This window comes from Vulpes vulpes, unplaced genomic scaffold (assembly GCF_048418805.1).
Source record: "Vulpes vulpes isolate BD-2025 unplaced genomic scaffold, VulVul3 Bu000000642, whole genome shotgun sequence".
Lineage (NCBI taxonomy): Eukaryota > Metazoa > Chordata > Mammalia > Carnivora > Canidae > Vulpes > Vulpes vulpes.
Genome location: NW_027325668.1, coordinates 1,871,171 through 1,894,138, shown reverse-complemented (window position 1 = coordinate 1,894,138; position 22,968 = coordinate 1,871,171). Strand labels below are relative to the sequence as shown.

The following is a 22,968-nucleotide window of genomic DNA, read 5'->3' as shown; positions in this document are numbered from 1 at the left end:
CAGCTCCCACATTTGGGGCATATATATTGAGAATTGTTAAGTCTTCTTGTTGGATAGATCCTTTGAGTATGAGATAGTGTCCCTCTTCATCTCTCACTATAGTCTTCAGGGTAAATTTTAATTTATCTGATATAAGGATGGCTACCCCTGCTTTCTTTTGAGGACCATTTGAATGGTAAATGGTTCTCCAACCTTTTATTTTCAGGTTGTAGGTGTCCTTCTGTCTAAAATGAGTCTCTTGTAGACAGCAAATAGATGGGTCCTGCTTTTTAATCCAGTCTGAAACCCTGCGCCTTTTGATGGGGTCATTAAGCCCATTCACGTTCAGAGTTACTATTGATAGATATGAGTTTAGTGTCATCATATCTATTCAGTCCTTGTTTTTGTGGATTGTTCCACTGAACTTCTTCTTAAAGGGGAATTTTAAGAGTCCCCCTTAAAATTTCTTGCAGAGCTGGTTTGGAGGTTACATATTCTTTTAGTTCCTGCCTGTCTTGGAAGCTCTTTATCTCTCCTTCCATTTTGAATGACAGCCTTGCTGGATAGAGTATTCTTGGTTGCATGTTCTTTTCATTTAGGACCCTGAATATATCCTGCCAGCCCTTTCTGGCCTGCCAGGTCTCTGTGGAGAGGTCTGCTGTTACCCTAATATTCCTCCCCATAAAAGTCAGGGACTTTTTTTCTCTTGCTGCTTTAAGGATCTTCTCCTTATCTTTGGAATTTGCAAGCTTCACTATTAAATGTCGAGGTGTTGATCGGGTTTTGTTGATTTTAGGGGGGGATCTCTCTATTTCCTGGATCTGAATGCCTCTTTCCCTTCCCAGATTCGGAAAGTTTTCAGCTAGGATTTGTTCAAATACATATTCTGGCCCTCTGTCCCTTTCGGCGCCCTCGGGAACCCCAATTAAACGTAGGTTTTTCTTCCTAAGGCTGTCATTTATTTCCCTTAATCTATCCTCATGGTCTTTTAATTGCCTGTCTCTTTTTTCCTCAGTTTCTGTTTTGGGTAATATAGACATTTTAATAATATTTGTTCTTTCAATCCATGAGCATGGGATGTCTTTCCATTTCTTTGTGGTCTCTTCAATTTCTTTCATCAATATTTTATAGTTTTCAAAGTACAGGTCTTTCACTTCTTTGGTTAGGGTTATTCCTGGGTAAGTTACCATTCTGGTGCAATCGTAAATGGCATTTTTTACTAATTTCTCTTCTGCTTCATCATTAGTGCATGGAAATGTAACATATTTCCACCCATTGATTTTGTAGACTCCAACTTTACTGAATTTGTGTATTAGTTCTAGTAGTTTTTGGTGGAGTTTTTCAGGTTTTCTATGTATAGTCTCGTGTCATTGGCAAATAGAGGGAGTTTTTCTTCTTCCTTACCAATTTTGATGCCTTGCTTTTCTTTTTGTTGTCTCATTGCTGTGCCTGGGACTTCCAGTACTATGTTAAATAACTGTGGTGAGAGTGGACATCTTTGTCTTTTTCCTGACCTCAGGGGGAAAGCTCTCAGTTTTTCCCAGTTGAGATGATTTATGCTGTAGGTTTTTCATATATGGCCTTTATTATGTTGAGGTGTGTTCCATCTAAACCGACTTGGTTAAGGGCTTTTATCATAACTAGTTGTTTCACTTTGTCAAATACTTCATGTCTCATGAAATGATCCTATGGTTTCTATCCTTTTTCATATTGATGTGACATATCATGTTGATTGATTTGTGAATATTTGAACCACCCTTTCAGCCTGGGAATAAATCCTACCTGATCATGTTGAATGATTTTTTAAATGTGTTTCTGGATTCTGTTAGTATTTTGTTGAAGACTTTTACATCTATATTCATCAGAGATATTGTCCTGTAGTTCTTTTTTTCTGTGTGTCTTTATCTGGTTTTAGTATCAGGATGATAGTGGCCTCATGGAATGAATTTGGAAGTTTTCTTTTTCTGTTTTTTTGGGGATAGTTTTAGAAGAATAGATAATTAACTCTTTAAAAGTTTGATAGAATTCGCCTGTGAAGCTGTTTGGTCCTGGACTTTTGTTCGTTGGGAGATTTTTGATTACAGATTCCATCTCCCTGCTGGTAATTGACCCATTCAAAATTTCTATTTCTTCCTGCTTTGGTAGGTTTTGTTTCTAGGCATTCATCTATGTCTTCTAGGTTGTCAAATTTGTTGGCATACAGTTTTTCATAATATTCTCTTACAGTTGTTTTCATTTTTGTGGTGTTGGTGGTTATTTCTCCTATTTGTGATTTTGTTTATTTGAGGCCTTCCCCCCTCAATGAGTCTGGCAAGACTCATTAATTTTGTTGATCTTTTTGGAGAACCAGCTCCTGGTTTCATCAATCTGTTCTATTGTTTCTTGGTTTCTATATCCTTTGTTTCTGCTCTAATGTCTATTATTTCCTTCCTCCTACTGGTTTTGGGGTTTCTCTTATTCTTTTTCTAGCTCATTTAGGTGTAAGGTTAGATTGTTTACTTGAGAATGTTCTTGCTTCTTGAGGTAGCTATCAGCTGTCACCTTGGGAATGCTTTTGCTGCATCCCAAATGTTTTGGACCATTGTGTTTCATTTTCATTTGTTTCCATGTCCTTTTGAATTATTTGTTTGGTTTCTTGGTTGACCCATTCATTGTTTGGTAGCATGTTCTTTAACATAGAGTATTTGTGGTTTTTCTAATTTTTTTCTTGTAGTTGACTTCTGGTTTCATAGTTTAAGGTCAGAAAAGATGCATGGTATGACTTTGATTTTTTTGAACTTGTTGAAGGTTTATTTATGGCCTACTCTCCGATCTGTTCTGGAGAATGTTCTGTGTGTACTTGAAAAGAATGTATACTCTGCTGTTTCAGTATGGAATGATCCAGTGTGTCATTCAAACTCACTATTTCCTTATTGATTTTCTGTTTGGATTATCTGTCCATTGATGTACGTACACTGTTAAAGTCTCCCACTATTTTGTATCACTATCAGTTAGTTCCTTTATGTTTGTTATTACTGTTTTATGTATGTGGGTGTTTCCATATTGGGTGCATTCATATTTATAATTATTATATCTTCTTATTGGAATGTCCCCTTTATTATTATATAGTGTTCTTCTTGATCCCTTTTTACACACTCTATTTTATTTATTTTTTTTTTAAAAGATTTTATTTATTTATTCATGATAGTCAGAGAGAGAGAGAGAGAGAGGCAGAGACACAGGCAGAGGGAGAAGCAGGCTCCATGCACCGGGAGCCTGACGTGGGATTCGATCCCGGGTCTCCAGGATCGCGCCCTGGGCCAAAGGCAGGCGCCAAACCGCTGCGCCACCCAGGGATCCCACACACTCTATTTTAAAGTCTATTTTGTCCAATATAAATATTGTTACTCTAGCTTTCTTTGGACATCTTTTCACATGGTAGATATTTCTCTATCCCCTCACTTTTAATCTGCAGGTGTCGTTAGATCTGAAATGAGTCTCTTTTAGGTATCATATGGATGAGTCTTATTTTTTATCCACTTTGTCACCCTATGTCTGTTTTTTCATTCTTTGTCTTTTGATTAGGGTGTTTCATCCATTTACTTTCCAAGTAATTATTGATAGACGTGTATTTATTTGCCATTTTGTTATTTGTCTGTGGTCGTTTCTGTTTGTAGTTTTTCTCTGATCCTTTCCTCTCTTTCTCTCTTTCATGGGTTGCTCTTTCTTTAGTGATATATTCAGATTTCTTACTCTTTTAATTTTTTTTTGATTTGTGGTTGCCATTTGGTTTATATATGACATCCTGCATATAACAGTCTTTATTAAGCTGATTGTTGCTTAATTTTGAACTCATTTTTACTCCGATCCACATTTCAGATAGTTGGTATCATATTTTACATCCTTTTATCTTGTGCTTTTATTTGTATTTTTACATAACAGTTTTGCTTTCTTTTTCTTTCGAGCTTCTGTTTTTCTTAGTCTTACTTACAGTTTTGTTTTTCACTCACAGAGTCCCCCATAACATTTCGTGGAGGACTAGTTTAATGGTTATGCATTCTTTTAATTTTTATTTGTCTGGAAAACTCTTTATCTCTCCTTCTATTGTGAATGACAGTTTTGCCAGTAAGACTATTCCTGGCTGCAGATTTTTCCCTTTCAGCGCTTTGGCTATATCAGGCCACTTTCTTCTGGCCTACCAGGTTTCTGATGAAATATCAGCTGATGGCCTCATAGGGTTTCCTTTATATGCAACTGTCTTCTTTTCTCTTGCAACCTTTAACATTCTTTATCACTTTTATTTCCACTTTAGTTACTGTGTCTTGGTGTGGACATCCTTACATTGAATTTGTTGGGGATCTCTGTACCTCCTGAATCTGTATCTCTGTTTCCTTCCCCAGCTTTGGAAAGTTTCCAGCAGTTATTTCTTCAAACACATTTTCTGCCTCCCTTTCTCTCTCTTCTTCTGGAATCCCTATAAAATGGATGTTAATACACTTGATGGAGTCACTAAGTTCTCTACATCTATTCTCATTATGCAGTATTTGTTTGTTGCTCACGTGGTCAGCTTGATGCTTTGCATTACTTTATCATCCAGGTCACTGATACATTTCTCCATTTCCTGTATCCTACTATTTATTTCATCTAATGTATTTTTAGTTTCATTTATGGAGTTCTTCATCTTTGATATGTTATTTTTTATCTCTTTCTCAAGGGTCCCATGGATGCTGTCTATGGTTTTCTGAAGTCTAGTGAGTATCTTTATCATCATTGCTTTAAATTTTCTATATGGCATATTAATTCTGTTTTGCTTAGATCTCCTGCTGTGATTTTGTCCTGTTCTTTCATGTGGGTCATATTTCTTTGTATCCTCATTTTTCTACCTCTCTGTGTCTCTTTCTCTGTGTGAGGAAAGTCAGTTATATCTTCTGCTCTTGAAAGTAGTGGCTTTATGAAGAAGAGGTCCTGCAGTGCCCTGCAGTCCAGTGTCTTCTGTTCACCTGAAACTGGCACTTTAGCGGAGTCTTCTATGTTGTTTTCTTGCATCCTTGTGCTGTATCTTAGTCATTTTTCCTTTCAGTCCAGAGGTCTTTACTGATTCTCTGCCTGTTGTGAGCTATGCTTGCTCTCTGTGATGTTAGTGAGACACAGGTAGGCCAGTTCAGGGGGGGCATGACTGAAGAATTGCAGGGAGTGAGTTGGTAGTGTTAGCAAAATTGTAGTGAGCACTAGTCTTATGTGAGATCCCCCCACCCCCGTAGGCCAGTGGTCACTCAGGGCACAGCACACTGTGGTGGTAGTGGTGGCTGAGGATGCCCTGTCTGTATACAAGGTGAATGGGCAAGATGCCTGTGTGGGATTAGCAAAGTTTGCTCTGAGCCACTATTTCTGGCTTGGAGATCTGAAGTGTGGTGGCTGAAGTGTGGTACCAAGCACTGGGGTGGTGATTGGGCAGGGTGCACACAGTATTAACAAAATTTGCCCAGAGTCGAAGGTTGAAGCCAGAAGGCTTGGAGTGGGTGCATCTTCAGGAGAATTCGTGGGTGCGGTACACTGCTAGTAGGTTAGGTAGCAACTGTCTGTGCTGCAGCACCTCCTGCAGGTGGCTCTGTGTTTATGTTGGTTGGAGGAGGAGCAAAATGGCGCCTACCAATTCCTTTGTTCTTGGAGAAGTCCTCCAATACACTCTGAAATGAGTATAAACAGATCTCCCTCCCCTTTGCCCCTGGTTTGTGCAAACTGTTGCTTATATGTTGTTTGTCTGTGGCTTGTTCTCTCTTTAAGGGTAGGAACTCATTATTACTTGTCTTCCCAGCTTTCTCAGTCCTGAGTCAGCTAATTTTTAAAGAACCAGGCCCCCTGGTTATACAAACTCAAAGATTTGGCCCCTCTGGTTTTCAAAGCCAGACATTACGGGGATTCATTTTCCCCTGGTAGGCTCCCTGGCATTTTCCCTTTTCAGTGCCCACAGGTCCCTCCCTCCTGCAGGCAGCTCCTGATCACCATTTCTACCCTTCCTAACCTCTCCAATGTGGCTTCTCTACACTAGTTGAGAAGTTTGTTATGCCAGTCTTAGCATCACTCTCTGGTTCATTTACTCAGCTAGTTGTAAACATGGGATGAGGTGAGCTTAGAGTCCTCCTACTCAACTGTCTTCCCAAGCCTTTTCCTCTCATGTATTCTTTCTTGGAAAGTTGCATTTATATATAACTTTTCTAAATCTAGCTTACTTTCTTATTTCTTCTGTCCTCCCTGTGTTGTACTTTTTCCCCTCTATCTATAGAAACAATGTCAAGGCATGTTCTCAGGTGCCTGTTCATTAACAGCTCTGCAGGTGATGCTCCTAGAGAGGTCTTATGTGTTGTGATGTTCTCACACAAACTATGTTAAGTTTTGATCAGTGATTATGAGTTTTTTTTTAATTTTTATTTCTTTACGATAGTCCCACAGGCTGCGACCTGAAACCTTCACGCCTATTCTAGCAAGCCACCCCAAGCTGGAGGGCTGTTGCAGGGACAGAGGGGTGAGTGTACACGAGGCACTACTTCTGATTTATTGCAGTGTTCAGTCCTAGTTTTTACTTTAATTAAAGCATTCAGTTTTGCTTTCAATTATTATGTACCTTAGTTCTGAGTTAGATCTGCAGATGTGTACAGATAGTTCATATTTATGTATTGCACATAATCATGCTATTCAGCATTGATGCTATATTGTATTATGTAAATAATAAAAGCCATGTACAGAGGGAAAAAAAAAAAAAAAAAAAAAAGGTCCAAAAGGCAGCAGTGCAAGTGACAGTCCAGGCATTCTTACAAATCAGGGAAAAATTCACAATGTGAATTTTGTGAGGGAGGGAGGGAGGCAGCAGGAGGAGAAGGGGAGAAGGCAGAGACCCCAGGCCATGTAATCAGCAGCAAGGTGATTGTGTGATGTGTCTTTTCACAGTTGAGTTAGATGTGCCCCACCGGTTATGATGGGAATCAATTTAAATATACTTTCTTGATCCCAGAAGTTCAACTATGTGGACAGTGGTTACACTTGACAGGATGATTTGTTATAGCACAACTTATATATTTCAAATGGACAAAAAATTAGTATCGTTTACAGTATCTTAAGATAAATTGCCTTTGAATGGGAGCTTCCTTTCCAGTACTTTTGAGGTCTACAAGACGTATCTAGAAAATGTACTACTGTGGAAAATGACTGCTTAAATCGAATGGGGGGGGAGGGGGGGCCTGTGGTTTCTCTTTTTGATTAATTGCTGTAACACTGTCCTTCGGGTGGCTGAGGGAGTTTCATGTTTTCTTTAGACATCATTAGGCGCCGGAGCTCTTGCAGGACAACTTTGATGCTATATGAATTCTGCCATTTTGCTAGCACGGATATGGCTCTTGGGTCCACCACTCCATTAGAACTATTAACTCCATTCATATTAATTTTTGTTACAAATCTTACAAAGGGGGGTGCTTCTGGGTATTTAGGTCCACATTCTATTTTAAGGCTGTATATTCGGTTTTCATAAATTGTTCTTGGAGGCCCAATTATCATCCCTGTCCATCTTGTAAGTGTCATGTCTTCATCATCTTCTAGACCCCAGCTAACTGTGCCATCTCCTACTCCTTTCTGGCCTTCTTCCAGTTCTTCCAACAGTCGAAAATCGCGAGGGACTTTTACTCCCGAGCCCGTGGTGGCTGCCATCTTGTGTCGCTGTCGCTCGAAGGCCCTCTTTGCAATTTTCAATCATGTAATACCTTATTAACCAAAGTCATCATATTATGTGAATATACATTTCCTTATTTTATTTCAATTCCAGGATAGTTCACATAAAGTGTTATATTAGTTTCAAGTGTACAATACAGTGATTCAACAATTCTATGCATCACTCTTCATCACAAGTGTATTCCTTAATCCCCATCTGCTGTTTCCCCATTGCCCCAGCCACCTCCACTCTGGTAGCTATCAATTTGTCTATTTAGTTAAAAATCTGTTCCTTAGTTTCTGCCACTCTCTTTTTTTTTTTCCTTTGCTCATTTGTTTTGTTTCTTAAATTCCCCTGATGAGTGAAATCATGTGTTATCTATATGGTATTTGTCTTTGACTGACTTAATTCACTTACCATTTTTCTCTCTAGATCTATCCATATCATTGCAAAAAACATGATTTCATTCTTTTTTATGGGTGAATAATATTCCATTACACACAGTGTGTGCCCGTGCAAGCATGCACACACACTACTTTTTTATCTATTCATTATTAGTGGGCACTGGGCTGCTTTCATAGTTTGGCTATTGTAAATAATGCTCCCACACACATTGGGGTGCCTGTATCCCTTTGAATTAGTGTTTTTGTATTTTGAGGGGTAAAAATCCAGTAGAGTGATTACTGGATCATAGGGCAGTTCTATTTTAAAGTTTTGAGGAAACTCCTTACTGTTTTCCACAGTGGCTGCACCAGTTTGCATTCCCATGAACAGTACATGAGTGTTGCTTTTTCTCCACATCCTAACCAACACCTGTTGTTTCTTGTGTTTTTTATTTTTGCCATTCTGATAGGTATGGGGTGGAATCTCATTTTGGTTTTGATTTGCATTTCCCTGATGATCAGTGATGCTGAGCATCGTTTTATATGTCTGTTGACCATCTGGTTGTTTTCTTTGGAGAAATGTCCATTCAAGTGATTTGCCCATTTTTAATTGGATTATTCATTTTTGGGGTGTTGAGTTGTGAAAGTATATATTCTGAATACTAACCCTTTATTGGACATGTTATTTGCAAAATATCTTCTCACATTCAGTAGGTTACCTTTTAGTTTTGTTGATTGTTTCCTTTGCCGTGCATAAGCTTTTTATTTTGATGTAGTATCAATAGTTTATTTTTGATTTTGTTTCTCTTGCCTCAGGATACATATCTAGAAAAATGTTGTTACAGCCAATGTCAGAAACATTATTGCCTGTGCTCTCCTCTAGGATTTTGATGGTTTCAGGACTCACAATTAGGTCTTTAATCTATTTGGAGTTTACTTTTATGTATGGTAAAAGAGAGTGATGCAGTTTCATAGTTTTGCATGCTGCTGTCCAGTTTTCCCAACACCATTCCTTGAAGAGATAATTCTTTTTTACCATTTGATATTCTTTCCTACTCTGTCAAAGATTAATTGACCATATAATTGTGGTTTTATTTTTGGTCTTTCTATCCTATTAATCTATGTGTCTATTTTTGTGTGACTATCATATTGTTTTGATTATTATAGCTCTGCAATATAACCTGAAGCCTGGGATTGTGATGCCTTCAGCTTTTTTTTCTTTTCTTTTTAAGATTTTATTTATTTATTCATGAGAGACACACAGAGAGAGGCAGAGACATAGGCAGAGGGAGAAGCAGGCGGTGAGCCTGATGTAGAACTCAATCCCAGGACCCAGGGATCAGGTCCTGGGTCAAAGTTAGATGTTCAACCACTGAGCCACCTAGGCATCCCAGCTTTGCTTTTCTTTTTTCAAAATTGCTCTGGCTATTAAGAGTCTTTTGTGATTCTATGTAAATTTTATGATGTTTTTGTTCTAGCTCTGTGAAAAATGCTGTTGGTGTTTTGATAGGCATTGCATTAACTATGTAGATTGTTTTGGGTAATATAGACATTTTTTTATTATTTTTTTTTTATTTTTTATTATTATTATTATTATTTTTAATTAATTTTTATTGGTGTTCAATTTACCAACATACAGAAAAACACCCAGTGCTCATCCTGTCAAGTGTCCACCTCAGTGCCCGTCACCCATTCCCCTCCAACACCCGCCCTCCTCCCCCCTTCCACCACCCCTAGTTCGTTTCCCCGAGTTAGGAGTCTTTATGTTCTGTCTCCCTTCCTGATATTTCCCAACATTTCTTCTCCCTTCCTTTATATTCCCTTTCACTATTATTTATATTCCCCAAATGAATGAGAACATACACTGCTTGTCCTTCTCCGATTGACTTATTTCACTCAGCATAATACCCTCCAGTTCCATCCACGTTGAAGCAAATGGTGGGTATTTGTCGTTTCTAATCGCTGAGTAATATTCCATTGTATACATAAACCACATCTTCTTTATCCATTCATCTTTCGATGGACACCGAGGCTCCTTCCACAGTTTGGCTATTGTGGCCATTGCTGATAGAAACATCGGGGTGCAGGTGTCCCGACGTTTCGTTGCATCTGAATCTTTGGGGTAAATCCCCAACAGTGCAATTGCTGGGTCGTAGGGCAGGTCTATTTTTAACTCTTTGAGGAACCTCCACACAGTTTTCCAGAGTGGTTGCACCAGTTCACAGTCCCACCAACAGTGTAAGAGGGTTCCCTTTTCTCCGCATCCTCTCCAACATTTGTTGTTTCCTGCCTTGTTAATTTTCCCCATTCTCACTGGTGTGAGGTGGTATCTCATTGTGGTTTTGATTTGTATTTCCCTGATGGCAAGTGAAGCAGAGCACTTTCTCATGTGCATGTTGGCCATGTCCATGTCTTCCTCTGTGAGATTTCTCTTCATGTCTTTTGCCCATTTCATGATTGGATTGTTTGTTTCTTTGGTGTTGAGTTTAATAAGTTCTTTATAGATTTTGGAAACTAGCCCTTTATCTGATATGTCGTTTGCAAATATCCTCTCCCATTCTGTAGGTTGTCTTTTAGTTTTGTTGACTGTATCCTTTGCTGTGCAAAAGCTTCTTATCTTGATGAAGTCCCAATAGTTCATTTTTGCTTTGGTTTCTTTTGCCTTTGTGGATGTATCTTGCAAGAAGTTACTGTGGCCGAGTTCAAAAAGGGTGTTGCCTGTGTTCTCCTCTAGGATTTTGATGGACTCTTGTCTCACATTTAGATCTCTCATCCATTTTGAGTTTATCTTTGTGTATGGTGAAAGAGAGTGGTCCAGTTTCATTCTTCTGCATGTGGATGTCCAGTTTTCCCAACACCATTTATTGAAGAGACTGTCTTTCTTCCAATGGATAGTCTTTCCTCCTTTATCGAATATTAGATGACCATACATTTCAGGGTCCACTTCTGGGTTCTCTATTCTGTTCCATTGATCTATGTGTCTATTTTTGTGCCAGTACCACACTGTCTTGATGACCACAGCTTTGTAGTACAACCTGAAATCTGGCATTGTGATGCCCCCAGCTATGGTTTTCTTTTTTAAAATTCCCCTGGCTATTCGGGGTCTTTTCTGATTCCACACAAATCTTAAAATAATTTGTTCTAACTCTCTGAAGAAAGTCCATGGTATTTTGATAGGGATTGCATTAAACGTGTAAATTGCCCTGGGTAACATTGACATTTTCACAATATTAATTCTGCCAATCCATGAGCATGGAATATTTTTCCATCTCTTTGTGTCTTCCTCAATTTCTTTCAGAAGTGTTCTATAGTTTTTAGGGTATAGATCCTTCACCTCCTTGGTAAGGTTTATTCCTAGGTATCTTATGCTTTTGGGTGCAATTGTAAATGGGATTGACTCCTTAATTTCTCTTTCTTCAGTCTCATTGTTAGTGTATAGAAATGCCATTGATTTCTGGGCATTGATTTTGTATCCTGCCACGCTACCAAATTGCTGTATGAGTTCTAGCAATCTTGGGGTGGAGGCTTTTGGGTTTTCTATGTAGAGTATCATGTCATCGGCGAAGAGGGAGAGTTTGACTTCTTCTTTGCCAATTTGAATGCCTTTAATGTCTTTTTGTTGTCTGATTGCTGAGGCGAGGACTTCCAGAACTATGTTGAACAGCAGTGGTGAGAGTGGACATCCCTGTCTTGTTCCTGATCTTAGGGGAAAGGCTCCCAGTGCTTCCCCATTGAGAATGATATTTGCTGTGGGCTTTTCGTAAATGGCTTTTAAGATGTCGAGGAAAGTTCCCTCTATCCCAACACTCTGAAGTGTTTTGATCAGGAATGGATGCTGTATTTTGTCAAATGCTTTCTCTGCATCCAATGAGAGGATCATATGGTTCTTGGTTTTTCTCTTGCTGATATGATGAATCACATTGATGGTTTTACGAGTGTTGAACCAGCCTTGTGTCCCAGGGATAAATCCTACTTGGTCATGGTGAATAATTTTCTTAATGTGTTGTTGGATCCTATTGGCTAGTATCTTGTTGAGAATTTTTGCATCCATGTTCATCAGGGATATTGGTCTGTAATTCTCCTTTTTGGTGGGGTCTTTGTCTGGTTTCGGAATTAAGGTGATGCTGGCCTCATAGAACGAATTTGGCAGTACTCCATCTCTTTCTATCTTTCCAAACAGCTTTAGTAGAATAGGTATGATTTCTTCTTTAAACGTTTGATAGAATTCCCCTGGGAAGCCATCTGGCCCTGGAGTCTTGTGTCTCGGGAGGTTTTTGATGACTGCTTCAATTTCCTCCCTGGTTATTGGCCTGTTCAGGTTTTCTATTTCTTCCTGCTCCAGTTTTGGTAGTTTGTGGCTTTCCAGGAATGCATCCATTTCTTCTAGATTTCCTAATTTATTGGCATACAGCTGTTCATAATATGTTTTTAGAATCGTTTGTATTTCCTTGGTGTTGGTAGTGATCTCTCCTTTCTCATTCATGATTTTATTAATTTGAGTCTTCTCTCTCTTCTTTTTAATAAGGTTCGCTAATGGTTTATCTATCTTATTAATTCTTTCAAAGAACCAACTCCTGGTTCTGTTGATCTGTTCCACAGTTCTTTTGGTCTCGATATCATTTAGTTCTGCTCGAATTTTAATTAACTGTCTTCTTCTGCTGGGGGTGGGGTCCATTTGTTGCTTTTTCTCTAGTTCCTTTATGTGTAAGGTGAGCTTTTGAATTTGAGTTCTTTCCAGTTTTTGAATGGATGCTTGTATTGCGATGTATTTCCCCCTCAGGACTGCTTTTGCTGCGTCCCAAAGATTTTGAACGGTTGTATCTTCATTCTCATTAGTTTCCATGAATCTTCTCAATTCTTCCTTAATTTCCTGGTTGACCTTTTCATCTTTTAGCAGGATGGTCCTTAACCTCCATGTGTTTGTGGTCCTTCCAAACTTCTTGTTGTGATTAAGTTCTAATTTCAAGGCATTATGGTCTGAGAATATACAGGGGACTATCCCGATCTTTTGGTATCGGTTCAGACCCGATTTGTGACCCAGTATGTGGTCTATTCTGGAGAAAGTTCCATGTGCACTTGAGAAGAATGTGTATTCAGTTGAGTTTGGATGTAAAGTTCTGTAGATATCTGTGAAATCCATCTGGTCCAGTGTATCATTTAAAGCTCTCGTTTCTTTGGATATGTTGTGCTTAGAAGACCTATCTAGTATAGAAAGAGCTAGATTGAAATCACCAAGTATAAGTGTATTATTATCAAAGTATTTCTTGAGTTTGGTTATTAATTGGTTTAAATATTTGGCAGCTCCCACATTTGGGGCATATATATTGAGAATTGTTAAGTCTTCTTGTTGGATAGATCCTTTGAGTATGAGATAGTGTCCCTCTTCATCTCTCACTATAGTCTTCAGGGTAAATTTTAATTTATCTGATATAAGGATGGCTACCCCTGCTTTCTTTTGAGGACCATTTGAATGGTAAATGGTTCTCCAACCTTTTATTTTCAGGTTGTAGGTGTCCTTCTGTCTAAAATGAGTCTCTTGTAGACAGCAAATAGATGGGTCCTGCTTTTTAATCCAGTCTGAAACCCTGCGCCTTTTGATGGGGTCATTAAGCCCATTCACGTTCAGAGTTACTATTGATAGATATGAGTTTAGTGTCATCATATCTATTCAGTCCTTGTTTTTGTGGATTGTTCCACTGAACTTCTTCTTAAAGGGGAATTTTAAGAGTCCCCCTTAAAATTTCTTGCAGAGCTGGTTTGGAGGTTACATATTCTTTTAGTTCCTGCCTGTCTTGGAAGCTCTTTATCTCTCCTTCCATTTTGAATGACAGCCTTGCTGGATAGAGTATTCTTGGTTGCATGTTCTTTTCATTTAGGACCCTGAATATATCCTGCCAGCCCTTTCTGGCCTGCCAGGTCTCTGTGGAGAGGTCTGCTGTTACCCTAATATTCCTCCCCATAAAAGTCAGGGACTTTTTTTCTCTTGCTGCTTTAAGGATCTTCTCCTTATCTTTGGAATTTGCAAGCTTCACTATTAAATGTCGAGGTGTTGATCGGGTTTTGTTGATTTTAGGGGGGGATCTCTCTATTTCCTGGATCTGAATGCCTCTTTCCCTTCCCAGATTCGGAAAGTTTTCAGCTAGGATTTGTTCAAATACATATTCTGGCCCTCTGTCCCTTTCGGCGCCCTCGGGAACCCCAATTAAACGTAGGTTTTTCTTCCTAAGGCTGTCATTTATTTCCCTTAATCTATCCTCATGGTCTTTTAATTGCCTGTCTCTTTTTTCCTCAGTTTCTGTTTTGGGTAATATAGACATTTTAATAATATTTGTTCTTTCAATCCATGAGCATGGGATGTCTTTCCATTTCTTTGTGGTCTCTTCAATTTCTTTCATCAATATTTTATAGTTTTCAAAGTACAGGTCTTTCACTTCTTTGGTTAGGGTTATTCCTGGGTAAGTTACCATTCTGGTGCAATCGTAAATGGCATTTTTTACTAATTTCTCTTCTGCTTCATCATTAGTGCATGGAAATGTAACATATTTCCACCCATTGATTTTGTAGACTCCAACTTTACTGAATTTGTGTATTAGTTCTAGTAGTTTTTGGTGGAGTTTTTCAGGTTTTCTATGTATAGTCTCGTGTCATTGGCAAATAGAGGGAGTTTTTCTTCTTCCTTACCAATTTTGATGCCTTGCTTTTCTTTTTGTTGTCTCATTGCTGTGCCTGGGACTTCCAGTACTATGTTAAATAACTGTGGTGAGAGTGGACATCTTTGTCTTTTTCCTGACCTCAGGGGGAAAGCTCTCAGTTTTTCCCAGTTGAGATGATTTATGCTGTAGGTTTTTCATATATGGCCTTTATTATGTTGAGGTGTGTTCCATCTAAACCGACTTGGTTAAGGGCTTTTATCATAACTAGTTGTTTCACTTTGTCAAATACTTCATGTCTCATGAAATGATCCTATGGTTTCTATCCTTTTTCATATTGATGTGACATATCATGTTGATTGATTTGTGAATATTTGAACCACCCTTTCAGCCTGGGAATAAATCCTACCTGATCATGTTGAATGATTTTTTAAATGTGTTTCTGGATTCTGTTAGTATTTTGTTGAAGACTTTTACATCTATATTCATCAGAGATATTGTCCTGTAGTTCTTTTTTTCTGTGTGTCTTTATCTGGTTTTAGTATCAGGATGATAGTGGCCTCATGGAATGAATTTGGAAGTTTTCTTTTTCTGTTTTTTTGGGGATAGTTTTAGAAGAATAGATAATTAACTCTTTAAAAGTTTGATAGAATTCGCCTGTGAAGCTGTTTGGTCCTGGACTTTTGTTCGTTGGGAGATTTTTGATTACAGATTCCATCTCCCTGCTGGTAATTGACCCATTCAAAATTTCTATTTCTTCCTGCTTTGGTAGGTTTTGTTTCTAGGCATTCATCTATGTCTTCTAGGTTGTCAAATTTGTTGGCATACAGTTTTTCATAATATTCTCTTACAGTTGTTTTCATTTTTGTGGTGTTGGTGGTTATTTCTCCTATTTGTGATTTTGTTTATTTGAGGCCTTCCCCCCTCAATGAGTCTGGCAAGACTCATTAATTTTGTTGATCTTTTTGGAGAACCAGCTCCTGGTTTCATCAATCTGTTCTATTGTTTCTTGGTTTCTATATCCTTTGTTTCTGCTCTAATGTCTATTATTTCCTTCCTCCTACTGGTTTTGGGGTTTCTCTTATTCTTTTTCTAGCTCATTTAGGTGTAAGGTTAGATTGTTTACTTGAGAATGTTCTTGCTTCTTGAGGTAGCTATCAGCTGTCACCTTGGGAATGCTTTTGCTGCATCCCAAATGTTTTGGACCATTGTGTTTCATTTTCATTTGTTTCCATGTCCTTTTGAATTATTTGTTTGGTTTCTTGGTTGACCCATTCATTGTTTGGTAGCATGTTCTTTAACATAGAGTATTTGTGGTTTTTCTAATTTTTTTCTTGTAGTTGACTTCTGGTTTCATAGTTTAAGGTCAGAAAAGATGCATGGTATGACTTTGATTTTTTTGAACTTGTTGAAGGTTTATTTATGGCCTACTCTCCGATCTGTTCTGGAGAATGTTCTGTGTGTACTTGAAAAGAATGTATACTCTGCTGTTTCAGTATGGAATGATCCAGTGTGTCATTCAAACTCACTATTTCCTTATTGATTTTCTGTTTGGATTATCTGTCCATTGATGTACGTACACTGTTAAAGTCTCCCACTATTTTGTATCACTATCAGTTAGTTCCTTTATGTTTGTTATTACTGTTTTATGTATGTGGGTGTTTCCATATTGGGTGCATTCATATTTATAATTATTATATCTTCTTATTGGAATGTCCCCTTTATTATTATATAGTGTTCTTCTTGATCCCTTTTTACACACTCTATTTTATTTATTTTTTTTTTAAAAGATTTTATTTATTTATTCATGATAGTCAGAGAGAGAGAGAGAGAGAGGCAGAGACACAGGCAGAGGGAGAAGCAGGCTCCATGCACCGGGAGCCTGACGTGGGATTCGATCCCGGGTCTCCAGGATCGCGCCCTGGGCCAAAGGCAGGCGCCAAACCGCTGCGCCACCCAGGGATCCCACACACTCTATTTTAAAGTCTATTTTGTCCAATATAAATATTGTTACTCTAGCTTTCTTTGGACATCTTTTCACATGGTAGATATTTCTCTATCCCCTCACTTTTAATCTGCAGGTGTCGTTAGATCTGAAATGAGTCTCTTTTAGGTATCATATGGATGAGTCTTATTTTTTATCCACTTTGTCACCCTATGTCTGTTTTTTCATTCTTTGTCTTTTGATTAGGGTGTTTCATCCATTTACTTTCCAAGTAATTATTGATAGACGTGTATTTATTTGCCATTTTGTTATTTGTCTGTGGTCGTTTCTGTTTGTAGTTTTTCTCTGATCCTTTCCTCTCTTTCTCTCTTTCATGGGTTGCTCTTTCTTTAGTGATATATTCAGATTTCTTACTCTTTTAATTTTTTTTTGATTTGTGGTTGCCATTTGGTTTATATATGACATCCTGCATATAACAGTCTTTATTAAGCTGATTGTTGCTTAATTTTGAACTCATTTTTACTCCGATCCACATTTCAGATAGTTGGTATCATATTTTACATCCTTTTATCTTGTGCTTTTATTTGTATTTTTACATAACAGTTTTGCTTTCTTTTTCTTTCGAGCTTCTGTTTTTCTTAGTCTTACTTACAGTTTTGTTTTTCACTCACAGAGTCCCCCATAACATTTCGTGGAGGACTAGTTTAATGGTTATGCATTCTTTTAATTTTTATTTGTCTGGAAAACTCTTTATCTCTCCTTCTATTGTGAATGACAGTTTTGCCAGTAAGACTATTCCTGGCTGCAGATTTTTCCCTTTCAGCGCTTTGGCTATATCAGGCCACTTTCTTCTGGCCTACCAGGTTTCTGATGAAATATCAGCTGATGGCCTCATAGGGTTTCCTTTATATGCAACTGTCTTCTTTTCTCTTGCAACCTTTAACATTCTTTATCACTTTTATTTCCACTTTAGTTACTGTGTCTTGGTGTGGACATCCTTACATTGAATTTGTTGGGGATCTCTGTACCTCCTGAATCTGTATCTCTGTTTCCTTCCCCAGCTTTGGAAAGTTTCCAGCAGTTATTTCTTCAAACACATTTTCTGCCTCCCTTTCTCTCTCTTCTTCTGGAATCCCTATAAAATGGATGTTAATACACTTGATGGAGTCACTAAGTTCTCTACATCTATTCTCATTATGCAGTATTTGTTTGTTGCTCACGTGGTCAGCTTGATGCTTTGCATTACTTTATCATCCAGGTCACTGATACATTTCTCCATTTCCTGTATCCTACTATTTATTTCATCTAATGTATTTTTAGTTTCATTTATGGAGTTCTTCATCTTTGATATGTTATTTTTTATCTCTTTCTCAAGGGTCCCATGGATGCTGTCTATGGTTTTCTGAAGTCTAGTGAGTATCTTTATCATCATTGCTTTAAATTTTCTATATGGCATATTAATTCTGTTTTGCTTAGATCTCCTGCTGTGATTTTGTCCTGTTCTTTCATGTGGGTCATATTTCTTTGTATCCTCATTTTTCTACCTCTCTGTGTCTCTTTCTCTGTGTGAGGAAAGTCAGTTATATCTTCTGCTCTTGAAAGTAGTGGCTTTATGAAGAAGAGGTCCTGCAGTGCCCTGCAGTCCAGTGTCTTCTGTTCACCTGAAACTGGCACTTTAGCGGAGTCTTCTATGTTGTTTTCTTGCATCCTTGTGCTGTATCTTAGTCATTTTTCCTTTCAGTCCAGAGGTCTTTACTGATTCTCTGCCTGTTGTGAGCTATGCTTGCTCTCTGTGATGTTAGTGAGACACAGGTAGGCCAGTTCAGGGGGGGCATGACTGAAGAATTGCAGGGAGTGAGTTGGTAGTGTTAGCAAAATTGTAGTGAGCACTAGTCTTATGTGAGATCCCCCCACCCCCATAGGCCAGTGGTCACTCAGGGCACAGCACACTGTGGTGGTAGTGGTGGCTGAGGATGCCCTGTCTGTATACAAGGTGAATGGGCAAGATGCCTGTGTGGGATTAGCAAAGTTTGCTCTGAGCCACTATTTCTGGCTTGGAGATCTGAAGTGTGGTGGCTGAAGTGTGGTACCAAGCACTGGGGTGGTGATTGGGCAGGGTGCACACAGTATTAACAAAATTTGCCCAGAGTCGAAGGTTGAAGCCAGAAGGCTTGGAGTGGGTGCATCTTCAGGAGAATTCGTGGGTGCGGTACACTGCTAGTAGGTTAGGTAGCAACTGTCTGTGCTGCAGCACCTCCTGCAGGTGGCTCTGTGTTTATGTTGGTTGGAGGAGGAGCAAAATGGCGCCTACCAATTCCTTTGTTCTTGGAGAAGTCCTCCAATACACTCTGAAATGAGTATAAACAGATCTCCCTCCCCTTTGCCCCTGGTTTGTGCAAACTGTTGCTTATATGTTGTTTGTCTGTGGCTTGTTCTCTCTTTAAGGGTAGGAACTCATTATTACTTGTCTTCCCAGCTTTCTCAGTCCTGAGTCAGCTAATTTTTAAAGAACCAGGCCCCCTGGTTATACAAACTCAAAGATTTGGCCCCTCTGGTTTTCAAAACCAGACATTACGGGGATTCATTTTCCCCTGGTAGGCTCCCTGGCATTTTCCCTTTTCAGTGCCCACAGGTCCCTCCCTCCTGCAGGCAGCTCCTGATCACCATTTCTACCCTTCCTAACCTCTCCAATGTGGCTTCTCTACACTAGTTGAGAAGTTTGTTATGCCAGTCTTAGCATCACTCTCTGGTTCATTTACTCAGCTAGTTGTAAACATGGGATGAGGTGAGCTTAGAGTCCTCCTACTCAACTGTCTTCCCAAGCCTTTTCCTCTCATGTATTCTTTCTTGGAAAGTTGCATTTATATATAACTTTTCTAAATCTAGCTTACTTTCTTATTTCTTCTGTCCTCCCTGTGTTGTACTTTTTCCCCTCTATCTATAGAAACAATGTCAAGGCATGTTCTCAGGTGCCTGTTCATTAACAGCTCTGCAGGTGATGCTCCTAGAGAGGTCTTATGTGTTGTGATGTTCTCACACAAACTATGTTAAGTTTTGATCAGTGATTATGAGTTTTTTTTTAATTTTTATTTCTTTACGATAGTCCCACAGGCTGCGACCTGAAACCTTCACGCCTATTCTAGCAAGCCACCCCAAGCTGGAGGGCTGTTGCAGGGACAGAGGGGTGAGTGTACACGAGGCACTACTTCTGATTTATTGCAGTGTTCAGTCCTAGTTTTTACTTTAATTAAAGCATTCAGTTTTGCTTTCAATTATTATGTACCTTAGTTCTGAGTTAGATCTGCAGATGTGTACAGATAGTTCATATTTATGTATTGCACATAATCATGCTATTCAGCATTGATGCTATATTGTATTATGTAAATAATAAAAGCCATGTACAGAGGGAAAAAAAAAAAAAAAAAAAAAAGGTCCAAAAGGCAGCAGTGCAAGTGACAGTCCAGGCATTCTTACAAATCAGGGAAAAATTCACAATGTGAATTTTGTGAGGGAGGGAGGGAGGCAGCAGGAGGAGAAGGGGAGAAGGCAGAGACCCCAGGCCATGTAATCAGCAGCAAGGTGATTGTGTGATGTGTCTTTTCACAGTTGAGTTAGATGTGCCCCACCGGTTATGATGGGAATCAATTTAAATATACTTTCTTGATCCCAGAAGTTCAACTATGTGGACAGTGGTTACACTTGACAGGATGATTTGTTATAGCACAACTTATATATTTCAAATGGACAAAAAATTAGTATCGTTTACAGTATCTTAAGATAAATTGCCTTTGAATGGGAGCTTCCTTTCCAGTACTTTTGAGGTCTACAAGACGTATCTAGAAAATGTACTACTGTGGAAAATGACTGCTTAAATCGAATGGGGGGGGAGGGGGGGCCTGTGGTTTCTCTTTTTGATTAATTGCTGTAACACTGTCCTTCGGGTGGCTGAGGGAGTTTCATGTTTTCTTTAGACATCATTAGGCGCCGGAGCTCTTGCAGGACAACTTTGATGCTATATGAATTCTGCCATTTTGCTAGCACGGATATGGCTCTTGGGTCCACCACTCCATTAGAACTATTAACTCCATTCATATTAATTTTTGTTACAAATCTTACAAAGGGGGGTGCTTCTGGGTATTTAGGTCCACATTCTATTTTAAGGCTGTATATTCGGTTTTCATAAATTGTTCTTGGAGGCCCAATTATCATCCCTGTCCATCTTGTAAGTGTCATGTCTTCATCATCTTCTAGACCCCAGCTAACTGTGCCATCTCCTACTCCTTTCTGGCCTTCTTCCAGTTCTTCCAACAGTCGAAAATCGCGAGGGACTTTTACTCCCGAGCCCGTGGTGGCTGCCATCTTGTGTCGCTGTCGCTCGAAGGCCCTCTTTGCAATTTTCAATCATGTAATACCTTATTAACCAAAGTCATCATATTATGTGAATATACATTTCCTTATTTTATTTCAATTCCAGGATAGTTCACATAAAGTGTTATATTAGTTTCAAGTGTACAATACAGTGATTCAACAATTCTATGCATCACTCTTCATCACAAGTGTATTCCTTAATCCCCATCTGCTGTTTCCCCATTGCCCCAGCCACCTCCACTCTGGTAGCTATCAATTTGTCTATTTAGTTAAAAATCTGTTCCTTAGTTTCTGCCACTCTCTTTTTTTTTTTCCTTTGCTCATTTGTTTTGTTTCTTAAATTCCCCTGATGAGTGAAATCATGTGTTATCTATATGGTATTTGTCTTTGACTGACTTAATTCACTTACCATTTTTCTCTCTAGATCTATCCATATCATTGCAAAAAACATGATTTCATTCTTTTTTATGGGTGAATAATATTCCATTACACACAGTGTGTGCCCGTGCAAGCATGCACACACACTACTTTTTTATCTATTCATTATTAGTGGGCACTGGGCTGCTTTCATAGTTTGGCTATTGTAAATAATGCTCCCACACACATTGGGGTGCCTGTATCCCTTTGAATTAGTGTTTTTGTATTTTGAGGGGTAAAAATCCAGTAGAGTGATTACTGGATCATAGGGCAGTTCTATTTTAAAGTTTTGAGGAAACTCCTTACTGTTTTCCACAGTGGCTGCACCAGTTTGCATTCCCATGAACAGTACATGAGTGTTGCTTTTTCTCCACATCCTAACCAACACCTGTTGTTTCTTGTGTTTTTTATTTTTGCCATTCTGATAGGTATGGGGTGGAATCTCATTTTGGTTTTGATTTGCATTTCCCTGATGATCAGTGATGCTGAGCATCGTTTTATATGTCTGTTGACCATCTGGTTGTTTTCTTTGGAGAAATGTCCATTCAAGTGATTTGCCCATTTTTAATTGGATTATTCATTTTTGGGGTGTTGAGTTGTGAAAGTATATATTCTGAATACTAACCCTTTATTGGACATGTTATTTGCAAAATATCTTCTCACATTCAGTAGGTTACCTTTTAGTTTTGTTGATTGTTTCCTTTGCCGTGCATAAGCTTTTTATTTTGATGTAGTATCAATAGTTTATTTTTGATTTTGTTTCTCTTGCCTCAGGATACATATCTAGAAAAATGTTGTTACAGCCAATGTCAGAAACATTATTGCCTGTGCTCTCCTCTAGGATTTTGATGGTTTCAGGACTCACAATTAGGTCTTTAATCTATTTGGAGTTTACTTTTATGTATGGTAAAAGAGAGTGATGCAGTTTCATAGTTTTGCATGCTGCTGTCCAGTTTTCCCAACACCATTCCTTGAAGAGATAATTCTTTTTTACCATTTGATATTCTTTCCTACTCTGTCAAAGATTAATTGACCATATAATTGTGGTTTTATTTTTGGTCTTTCTATCCTATTAATCTATGTGTCTATTTTTGTGTGACTATCATATTGTTTTGATTATTATAGCTCTGCAATATAACCTGAAGCCTGGGATTGTGATGCCTTCAGCTTTTTTTTCTTTTCTTTTTAAGATTTTATTTATTTATTCATGAGAGACACACAGAGAGAGGCAGAGACATAGGCAGAGGGAGAAGCAGGCGGTGAGCCTGATGTAGAACTCAATCCCAGGACCCAGGGATCAGGTCCTGGGTCAAAGTTAGATGTTCAACCACTGAGCCACCTAGGCATCCCAGCTTTGCTTTTCTTTTTTCAAAATTGCTCTGGCTATTAAGAGTCTTTTGTGATTCTATGTAAATTTTATGATGTTTTTGTTCTAGCTCTGTGAAAAATGCTGTTGGTGTTTTGATAGGCATTGCATTAACTATGTAGATTGTTTTGGGTAATATAGACATTTTTTTTTTATTTTTTTTTTATTTTTTTTTATTATTA

At 38.5% G+C, this 22,968-nt stretch overlaps 1 protein-coding gene and 2 pseudogenes across 1 annotated transcript in view; 1 reads left to right on the top strand and 2 right to left on the bottom strand.

Moving 5' to 3' along the window:
• LOC140596388 (uncharacterized) overlaps positions 1 to 22,968 on the top strand; it is a 127,498-nt gene that overhangs the window by 67,886 nt on the left and 36,644 nt on the right. Inside the window, exons 4-7 of the mRNA XM_072745055.1 lie at positions 4,673 to 4,709; positions 6,401 to 6,481; positions 18,011 to 18,047; positions 19,739 to 19,819. Coding sequence (XP_072601156.1) covers positions 4,673 to 4,703 — 31 coding nt within the window. The 3' untranslated portion in view covers positions 4,704 to 4,709; positions 6,401 to 6,481; positions 18,011 to 18,047; positions 19,739 to 19,819. The remainder of the gene's footprint in view (positions 1 to 4,672; positions 4,710 to 6,400; positions 6,482 to 18,010; positions 18,048 to 19,738; positions 19,820 to 22,968) is intronic.
• Positions 6,713 to 7,671, bottom strand: LOC140596419 (ubiquitin-conjugating enzyme E2 variant 1 pseudogene; annotated as a pseudogene).
• Positions 20,051 to 21,009, bottom strand: LOC140596418 (ubiquitin-conjugating enzyme E2 variant 1 pseudogene; annotated as a pseudogene).